Genomic DNA, 11841 nt, shown 5'->3' with positions numbered 1-11841 from the left:
TACAACCCTTAAACAATGAATAGGTTGTATATAAATAATAAAAAAGAAAAAATACATATATAATATATATATATATATATATATATATATTTATTTATTTATTTATATGTTTTGTTTTATTTTTTCTTTTTATTAGAAATATAGATTTTTTTAATGAAGGTATTGTATAAAATACACATATTTGGCAGATGTTTTTTTTTTAAAAAAAAAAAAAAAAAAGTTCATAAGAAATGAAGAAAATATATTTCATTTTGTTAATCCTATTTCATTTAAATTTTATGAACTGTTTCAGAAAATATGATAAAAATAAGAATAACAGTTTAATAAGTCATTCAATAAATAATAAAGAAAAAAATACAAAAAATAATAACAATAATAATAAAAATAAGAAGAATGATAATAGTTTCAGTGCTACTTCTTTTTTAAATGAAAAAAATAAAAACAAAAGTTATACAAATGTGTCAAAAATAAAGAATATATATATAAGAGGAGAATCAAACAAAACAACAAATATAGAAGAAGAAGAAGAAGAAGAAAAAAAAAAAAATATATTAAATAATAATGATAACGAAACTAATTATTCATTTTTATCATTGAAGTTTTTTCCATTCATTTTAACTTCTTTACTTCATACAGGAATTAATCAAATACCACGTAATACTGATATTGAATTATATGAATTTGAAAAAAGTCCCATGATAAGACATATGTTAGTAGCAGAAGAGAGAAAAAATGCATATACTTATATGTTTTTTATTGTTATATCTTTTGTTGTTGTTGTACTTATAGCTCTTTTTATTTTTAAATTTTTTTTCAATCTTTAAAAATTTTATAAAGTTTTATTAAAAAAAAAAAAAAAAATATATATATATATATATATATATATATATATATATAATAATATTTTATTATTCATAACATAAAATAACTTAACAAACATGACAAAAATATAAAATAAATACTCGTTATACATACATATATGTTTTATAAAAGAAAAAATCGATCTTACACCAAATAAAAAATATATATATTATATATATATATATATATCCATATTTACTTGTCACCCTTAATTATTATTTTAAGTGTTTTTATTCTTATTACTTCTAGCACTTCTTTTGTTGGCACTTATCAAATATATATTTTCATTCATATTATGACTTATAATCTATATGAATTATTATTTGAAGGAGATGGTAAATTATTAAATATTTGATTATTTTTAATTTTTAATCCATTATGATTAAATATAGAAATATTTAAATTATAATATGGATTATGGTCTTTTTTATTTTGTATATATATTATTATTACTATTATTATTATTATTATTATTATTGTTATTGTTATTATTGTTGTTATTATTTGTATCTAAATGGTTTTGATTTTGTTGAAAAATAAGATAATTTAATGGATATCCACTATTATTATTATTATTATTATTGTTACTCTTCATGTTGTCATTATTATTATGGGTTTCATTTGTCATATTATTATTTTTAATATTTGAAGTAACATTATTTTGCATGTACATAGATAATTGATTTAAACCGAAATCCATATTATTTTTTTGAGTGTTATTTTTTATTTCATTAAATGTAGTATTATTTGATAATGTATTTTTTAAAATGTTTTCATCTATTAATTGATACAATATATTATTATTTGTACTTATATTACTACTACTTCTTATATTGCTACTACTTCTTATATTACTACTATTTTTTGTATTAGCATTTGTATTAATTAGATTTTGTTTTTTATTGTCATTCGTTCTATTACTAAGGTTGTATATATTTTGTTCTATATCATTTTGTTGTTTTATTCGATTGATAAGAATTTTTTGTTTCTCTTCATATTCGTTCATATTTTTTCTAAGGTCCATAGTACTAAATGTTTTATTTAAATAATTTGAGTTCACACTATTACTATTATTTCTATTCATATTGTTATTTATTATATTACTAGTAGTGTGTGGCCCCTTTATATCATATGTGTTATTTAAAAAATATAAATTATTGTTATCTTTGTTATTCATAATAATACTGCTGCTCATAATTTTTTTTTGTTGACCAAATGAATTATTAATATCGGATGGTGTATTACCATTAAAATTATAAAACATATGAATATTATTATTACTACTACTATTATTATTATTATTATTGTTACTGTTGATGTTGTTGTTACTGTTGATGTTGCTGTTACTGTTGATGTTCATTGTTGTGTCATTCCGTGGAAGGGATGGCAATTTATTTTTTTCTTCATTTCCCTCCTTATCATAATGTGCAAAATTTGAATTGTAATATTTTTTTAAAAACATTTGATTTATTACTTTATTGTCACTTAAATTATTTGAAAGATAAATATTATTATTTATATTATGCTGAAGATCATTTCTCATATTTTTCTCGTTGCCTTTTATATTATCCATATTTAATATATTCCTTTGTGATAAGACACTACGTTTATTATTATTCAAATTATTTTCCATAGATACATTAGTTTCTCCTTTTTCTATATTATTTAATTCACATACTAAATTCATTAGGTTTGATTCACTTAAACTTTTATTATTTTCATTTGTATATGGAATATTATTTTTATTAATAAAAAAGTTCGGATATTTTATATTAGGAACACAACTATTGCTATTATTATTTATACTGTTTGTATGCATTCGACTATTATTTATACTTGCGTTATTTATAATACTATTACTTAGACTAACACTATTTTTATTGTTCATATTTTTATTGTTCATATTTTTATTATGTTTTTCTTCTATATAATTAGGAATAATACCATCTATATTATTACCAGACATCATATTAAACATCATCATATTTGGATTAGTCATATCCATTTGGTTCTTCTCAAAGTTTTCATATTGTTTTTCTTTTAAATTCGAACATGTATTTTCATCCATAAAATTTGGTAAGGAAATATTATTATTGATTAGAAAATCATGAGGTCGTTTTGTATTTTGTAAATTTATACTCATAGGATTATTCAACAAATCTTTACGCTCACTCTTATTATTATTATTATGTGATATTTCCATTTTTTTGTTTTCTTCATTATCGATATGATTAGATTTCAACGTATTATTATTAATAATGTTCTGATTATAATTTTTATTTTCATTATATTCATTAACTGTCTTTGATAGATCTTCTAAATTATTATATGTGATCGTATCATTATTTTGATTGGCTTCATCTTTCATTTCTATATTTTTATTTAATTTTTTTTTATAAAACATTTCAGAAATGGTATTTTTAAAACTTCTAACAAAATTATTTGATGTTTTATTATTTGTTTGGATATTATTATTTATATTATTTGTATTATTTTTATCTCTTTCTATATGATTATGTCTATTATTTCCACTTGCACTTCTAATATTATTATTTATATCCTTATCATTATCATAATACATATTAACACCTTTGTTATTTTTTGTTTCTTTTACTTCATATGGTAGTTGTATAGATTGTTCTGTAACTTTTTCTGTGTGTATATTTATTTCTCTTTTATCAGTGAATACATTTATCATATCATTATTTAATTCTTCTTTTTTTTCCATCATTAAATTATTCATTTTATTATTAATATAAGAATTGTTAATAATATTATCAAAATAGTTCATTTTATTTTGTGAAGAAGATCTTTTTTCTTTTTCTTCATAATCATTTGTAATAATATTTATATCCGATTTTATTAGTTCCTCATCCTTCATATTATTGTTATTTATTTTTTTGTTTTTATCTTCTTCTCGTTCAATTTTCTTTTTCATATCAATAATATTTTCTTTTCCTTCATTTAATGTTATATGTTGTGATGTGGATCTACCATTATTCTTAAATGCAAATACATCACTGTTTTTAGAATCTTTTGTATTTCTTAAATAAATATGGGAGACATTTTTTTGAAGATTTAAAAATTGATCTTTTTCTTGTAAATTTTGCATGCTTCTTGTTTTATCTGTATCTATATGAACATTGCTACTATTCATTTTGTTGTTTAACATATTGTGGTTCAACATATTGTGGTTCATCATATTGTGGTTCATCATATTGTTGTTCATCATATTGTTGTTCATCATATTGTTGTTCATCATATTGTTGTTCAACATATTATTGTTGTTCATCATATTATTATTCATACTATTTATAATATTTTTGTTTAAAACTGCTTGTTGTGTGGATGAGGCAAAATTTATATCATTCGCACAAAAAGTATTTCTCTTATAATTATTAGAATAAGATTCGTTGTTTACTTTATTTTTGATAATCCCAGAATTTCTACACATCAAATTATTTAAATTATTTCCTGTGTTCATCATTTTATATATTTCATAAAATTTATTTACATCATTTTTAAAAACACCAATCCTTATGTTTTCTGGAAGTGATTGAAATTTCATGTGAACATTATCATCCTTTATTTCTTTTTGATTATCTGTGTTTATATTATTTTTTTTTTCATTATGTGCATAATAGAAACTAGTAGAATGAGCATTATGATTCACAGCATAATTATTATTATTATTGTTGTTGTTGGTGTTGGTGTTGGTGTGGTTGATGCTCATGATATGATTACTATTACTACAATTTCTTTTATTATTTGCAGTAGTGCTATTATCTTCTCTTTGTGACATATATGTTGGGTTCGTGATATTTTTTTCTCCATGTATTTCAACAGAATAATTATCTACTACCCTTTTTTCATCTTTAATTTTTTTATATAAATTATTAAAATTATTTTCTTTTTCTAAATATATTGAGGAGGAAATATCTTTATTTTTTTTATTTAAAGAATTTATCATAATTTCATATATTTCATTTTTACGTATTAAAATATATTCATTAATAATATATTTGGGTATAATTTTATCAATAATTTTTATTAAGAAATTAAATATAACTTGTTTCCTTTCATATAAATCATTCATATTATTATGCTTCCATAATATAAAAATAAAATTATATTCTTTGATATTTTCTATAATCATTTTATGTGTTTCATTTTTTACTAATTCATATACTTTTTGACCTTGTATAAATTTTTCTTTTAATTTTTTAATATTAACAATAGTTATCATATTTTTTTTTAATAATAAATAATCAAATATTTTATCAACTGATATATTAATAAAAAATTCCAAATTAACATCATCCTGTTTTTTATTATGATCATTTATATGTCCTAAATCATTTTTATAAACTAAAACTTTTATAAATACATTCAAACCATATTTCTCATATGCACTTAATAAATATTTTGATATATTCTCTAAATTTAATTCTGAAAATATATTATTTAATTCATCATTTTTATTATTTTCTCTTAAATAATTTATTTCTTTCTTTGTATTCTGAATTTCTAACATTTCTTTATCATAATTCTCTTCACATTTCTTAACTTCCTTTTTTAAATTTTCAATTTCTTTAGTAAAGCTGCTATATAAAGTTTCGTTTCCTCCTTCATTCATATTATTATTATGTTGACTCATATTTATATTATTATTATTGTTACTATTATTGTTATTGTTATTATTGTTGTTATTATTGTTGTTGTTGTTGTCTTGTTTATTCATTATCATATTACTCAATATTGAATTACTAATCTTATTATTAAATAAAACATAATTATTATTATTATTATCATTATTATATAATATATTATATATATTCTTTTCTCTCATATTGTAATAATTTGTCGAATCATTTATATTACTACTTCCCATTTTACTACCATAATTTGAATTATTCATATTATAATCATACATTGAATGATTATTCATAGTATCATTTTTATTAATATTATTATTATTGTTATTTTCTTTAAAATTTAGTTGTAATTTAATTTTTTCCATTTCTTTTACATTTTCATACATAGGATAAGCATATGTATTTCCCTCTAAATTTTTTCTCTTCTCTTCATCTATAGATACTTTATTACTACTATTATTATTGAATATGCTATTACTATAATTCTTTTTCTTCATATAATCATGTTCATGATGGAGATTTATATTTTTATCCATATAATTAGATGACATAAAATTTGGATTTTCTTGATTTCTACGATATTTTTCTTTATCATATAGTTCGTTATTCTTATAATTAATAGAATCGTTTGTTATCAGATCATGCGTACGATATTCCTTTTCTTTTATACAATCCTTTTCATATACTCTTTTCTTCATATCTACAATATTACTACTACTACTACGATTATTTATATTTTTATGTTGAATATTTAATTTGTTCATATTTTCTTTAGACATTATAATATTTGAACGTTCATTCTTTTTATTCTCTACATGTTTATCATCATAATCTTCATCGTCATCATCGTCATCATCGTCGTCATCGTCATCATCATCGTCATCATCGTCATCATCTTCATCATCATCATCGTCGTCATCTTCATCATCTTCATCATCATAATCCTTTTCATATTTCTTACCATTTAATGATTTTTTACTTTTCATTTTTTTCTTATAAACTTTTCCTTCTTCATCCAAATAATCATCATTATCATCATCACTTTCAAAGAGTACTCCATTTAACATATGTTCATTATTTTTATCTACCTTAAAAAATATTTTATTAATTTGTTCAATTAAATAATTACATTCTTCTTCTTCTTCTTCTTTTTTTTCTTCTTCTTCTTTTTTTTCTTCATCTTCTTTTTTTTCTTCATCGTCTTTTTTTTCTTCATCGTCTTTTTTTTCTTCATCTTCTTTTTTTTCTTCATCGTCTTTTTTTTCTTCATTTTCTTTATCATATCCTTGCGAGTTATTTACATTCATTTGTTTCTTCTTCTCCTTATCATTATTTATGACTTTTTCTCCTTTTTCATTATTTATTTTGTGTAGTAATAAAAACTGTTCTATAGTATTTAAAGAAAACACCGTTTTATTTTGCACAATATTTTTAATATGTATATCTTTCATATAAACTTTCGAATTTAATATGTTCATTATGATAGTAAAAACATTTGTAATTTTTAAATATACATTTTTACTTTTCTTCATTATTTGATTTTTTAAATTTTCATTTGTTCTTAAACCATATTTATTTAAAGCATAATTCAAATTAAATAAAATATTATAAAATCGTTGAAAAATCAAACTTTTTTTTGTTCTTGAAATATTTGAATTACTTTTAATATTTTTTAAATGTTTTTTTAATGTATATATAATAATTTCTTTGTTTTTTCTGGTTTTTTTTACATGCATATTTTTATAAAAATATGTTATACTATGTATTAATTCATATAAAAAATCTATAGGTATTTTTTCTTTATTTTCATTCATATTGTTTACAAATTCATCTAATATATTCATTTCAACATATACTTTTTTTTCCTTTTTAATTTGTTCTATGCCAAAACATTTTAATAAATATAATAATGTTCTTTTTAATTTAAATAAATAAAATAAAATTTTGAAAACAAAACTATTCCTTATAATATTATTAATAACAATTTTTGCTTCTCTTATTAATAAATTGAAATTGGTTCTTAATCTTTTTTTTATTTCATTATCTATTAAATCGAGATAATTATCTTCTTCATCTTGTGTTTCTTTTATATCTTCTTTTACATCTTCTTTTACATCTTCTTTTACATCTCCTTTTACATCTCCTTTTATATCTCCATTTAAATCTCCATTTAAATCTCCATTTACATCTCCATTTACATCTTTTGTTTTATTTTCTTTTTTTTTATTCATATCCTTTTTCTTTTTATTTGTAAAAAAATCATCATAATTTAATTTACGTAAAATTTTATTTGTTGTTTTTTTTAATAATATATTTTTCATTTGTTCATCATTAGGCATTTCTACAGTAGTAGTAATAGTAGTAGTATCATTTATTTTTATCTTTTCAATACGTTTATCATTATTTATATTTACACTTTCTTTTGATAATAAATTATTTTGTTTAAAATTATTATATTCATCTAAAGAACCATTTAATAAAGTCTTATTCTCTATATGTTCATTTTGTTCTTTATTATTTTTTGTAATAATAGTATTAGAACTTTTTTTTTTCATTTCATCATTTATATTATTTTCATGTTTTTTTAAAACGTCTTCTTTATTCTTATTTTTATTTTTTGAAGCATTAATTTTATCTTTTTGACTTTTCTTTTTATTATTTGATAATAAATCTGGAAAATCTTCTTCTCTATTTATATCTATAGATTTTACTTTTTCTTCAACAGGGTTAATATTATTTTGTGTGGATTTTTTATTTTTCTTTATATTTGTATTTATATTTCCTTCCCCTTCTTCTTCGTTTTTTTCTTCATAATCATAATAATCATTAATATTCATATTATTTCTTTTATCTTCCTCCTCCTCATCATCTTCTTCGTCTTGTTGTTGTTGTTCTTCATTTATATGTTCATCATAAATATCAGCATATTCATCATAATCATGATCATATTCCTCCTCCTCATCATCATAATTATCTTCATATTGATCATCATCAACATAATTATGTTCTACATCTTCATCATCTTCCTCTTCTTCTTCATCGTCTTCCTCTTCTTCATCATCTTCTTCTTCTTCATCATCTTCTTCTTCATCAGCATGTTGAATAACCTGATTTTTCTTTGAATGTAATATTTCATCCTTTGTAGTTAATTTCTTTCCTACTTCTATATCTTTAAATTGTGTTGATATTTTTTCTTTATCATTAGTTTCTTCACGAGCTGAATGTATGATCTTACTACTATCCATACTTGCATGTTTGGTAAATTTATCATCTTCAATAATTGGTCTTGCATTTTTCATAGCTTCATTTCTTTTGTCATTAATATTCATTTTAAGTATTCTATTAATATAACTATTTTCATCCTCTAAACTTTCAGATACCTCTAATTCATTATCAAGAACTGTTTGTAAATCACCAGCTAATGGACATATTGCCTTAACTGTTCTATCAGGTATTCTATATAAATTATTTGAATAAATTTTTTTTTTTTTTTTCATATCATCATTTAAATTAAAGAAATAATAATCTGGATTATTAAATTCTAATATAAGTGAATGAAGAAACATACGGAAACACCAAAATTTATCTAAATTACTTAAAGATGGATTCAAATATTTTTTATCAGAAACTAATGGATGACCAATATGTCTCATATGAACCCTAATTTGATGTGTTCTACCTGTATGTATTTTTACATTACATAAGGTAAATTCTTTTGTATAATTCTCAATTTCTTTTGGATCTGTTAAGAAATAATCCTCTGATATAGAATTACATCTAAAGCATAAATGATGACAAACATCTTTTTTAATAGATGGTGCTCCTGAAGTATATATATTCAAACCATTATTATTCATATTATTATTATTAATAATACTATTTGTAAAATCATTTTTGTTTATATAACTACCTCTCCAAGTAATATTACCATTTATATTATAATGTGTATCGTCATGCAAGATATGAGGAATTCCTTTTATATTTGATGTTTTATTATTATGAGTACTTATTTTTTTTTTAATTTTTTTCTTATCTTCTAATATTTGTGAATCTGAAAAATAGTTTGTTATAATATGAGAATTTTTTCTTTGAACAAATGAAGAATAATCTTCTTGTTGTGTCATATAATTTATTGAAGAATCATTTTTTGAACATATATTATCATGATTTGATAAAATATTACTTGTTATTATTACATAACGTTGTATTATATTTACATTTTTCTTGTTATTATTTAAAAATTTATAATAATCATTACAATATATTTCTTTATTAATATCTTTTTTAACAGTACTATTACAATTATATTTTCCATCTTGTACTTCTTGAATAATATCTTCAATTTTTCTTTTTAATTTATAAACCTTAACACAATTATATTCAGTATATGCATCTGTACCTCCTGTTTTCACAACTAAACTAAAATGGCTCTTACTATGAAAATTATTATATTCATGAGTTTGTATCGATTTATTAATAAATCCTTTTTTCTTTTTAATCCTACCATGACATAATAAAATATATTCTTTATATACATTTCTTTTACGAAATTGATCAAATAAAAATTCTCTGGCTTCTTTAGTTTTAGCTATTATTAAACTTCCTGATGTTTCTAAATCGATTCTATGACATAGACCACATTCTAATTTATGCCATTTTTTTACAGTTTCTAAATGAGGAAATGATTTCATCATAAATAAATGAAATGATTCAACTCGACCACTAAAAACTACATCATTTAAAGATATACTATTAATAATCTTTAATACATCTCTATTTTTTTTTATTAAAAGATTACATTTCTTACAAAATTTTGAGACAATATTTTCACACTTACTACAAATATTTTCCATATCTTTACATGGAATACACATAAACTTTGTTTTTATTTTACATTTCATACATATCTTTTCTAGAATATTATAAAAATAATCACTATATTTATTAATATTTACTAAGAAATTATATCTATTATGAGAAGTATAAGCTGAACAATGATAATATGCAGGTTTATAAATAACCATCCAAGTTTTTCCTTCATTACATATATATGGAATATCTTTATTATATACTCTTTTGAATTTGCTCTTTTTAATATATTTGTTAGTAGCAGTAGTACTACCATTATTATTAATAATATTATTTGTATTATTAATCATATTATTTGTCATAGTACTATTATTATTATTATTATTATTATTTCCTGTGGGAGTTACAACCTTTGAACTTTTTCCACTTAAAGGTTGATCACTTAATCTTCTTAATTTAGAATCTTCATTCATATTATTTATTTCATTTGAATTATAAGATGCTGATAATGTTAATTTTGAATCTAAAGTTGTAACACTTTTTTTATTTCTATTTGAAGTGGGTGAATTTAATCCTATACTTGTTTTTAAATTATTATTATTTTTATTAGCACTTGTAGGTGTATTATTATCATATATAGATGAATACGTTCCTGAATTTTTTAATATACTTTTTTTATCATTAATAGTATTATTATTTAATTCATTTTGAATATCTGAATTCGTTCCAATTACTTTTGATAGATTTAATTTTAAATCTTTAATATTTATGGTACCACCTTCATTTATATATATATTATTATTATTATTATTGTTAATATTATTTATATTATTTATACTATTCATATTATTCATATTAAGATTATTTGTTAAAACACGTTTCACACTTATATTATTTCCTTGATTATTCATGTTATTATTATTTAAATTATTACTACCTGCTCTTAGATATCCTCCAGTTTGTAATGATATATTTGCATCACCTAACATATTATTATAAGTACTATTCATCACATTATTATAATTAATGTCGTTGTATATAATTTCTAATAGTGTATTAATTTCTGAGTTTAATATATACATATCTTTCAATATATTATTTGGTTTGTTATTATTCAATAGAACATATTTATTATAAATTCCTTTCAGTTTATCTATATCTTTTTTACTAACTTGTAAATAATTATTATAATTAGTAATATAAGGAATTGACATATTATTATTGTGTGTTGTTTTCATAACATCTGTATGTAGAGTATTAATTAGATTACTATTATATTTAAATATTAAAGAATAAAATGAAGTACCTGATGTTATATTATCATTATTATTAATAAATATTTTATCTTGTAATATATTAATTTTTTTAATAGCTATTTTAAAATTTAATTTGAATTTAATAATATTATGTATATTAATATATTTATTTATATTTTTTTCATTCAAAATTTCATTTTCACTTATAATAAATTCATTGTCATCTAAATGTGTTTTGTTTAATTTTTTATTTTCATCTT

The 11841-nt window shown here is 20.0% G+C and overlaps 2 protein-coding genes across 2 annotated transcripts in view; one reads left to right on the top strand and one right to left on the bottom strand.

The window, feature by feature from the left end:
• Positions 1–230: 230 nt before the first annotated feature.
• Positions 231–824, top strand: PGSY75_0511600 (apical rhoptry neck protein; the record flags this gene model as incomplete). The annotated part of the gene is made up of 1 exon (XM_018784396.1): positions 231–824. One exon carries the CDS (start codon positions 231–233, stop codon positions 822–824), a length of 594 nt encoding a protein of 197 aa, XP_018643051.1.
• Positions 825–1288: 464 nt separating this feature from the next.
• PGSY75_0511500 (putative RNA pseudouridylate synthase) overlaps positions 1289–11841 on the bottom strand; it is a gene marked incomplete at both ends in the record, with an annotated part of 29805 nt that continues 19252 nt past the window's right edge. Inside the window, one exon of the mRNA XM_018784395.1 lies at positions 1289–11841. This exon is cut by the window's right edge and continues 19252 nt beyond it. Within this exon, the coding sequence (XP_018643050.1) occupies positions 1289–11841 (10553 nt within the window).

The sequence above is a fragment of the Plasmodium gaboni genome, chromosome 5 (genome assembly GCF_001602025.1).
Source record: "Plasmodium gaboni strain SY75 chromosome 5, whole genome shotgun sequence".
Classification (NCBI taxonomy): Eukaryota; Apicomplexa; class Aconoidasida; order Haemosporida; family Plasmodiidae; genus Plasmodium; species Plasmodium gaboni.
This window is presented reverse-complemented; position numbering and strand designations above follow the sequence as displayed.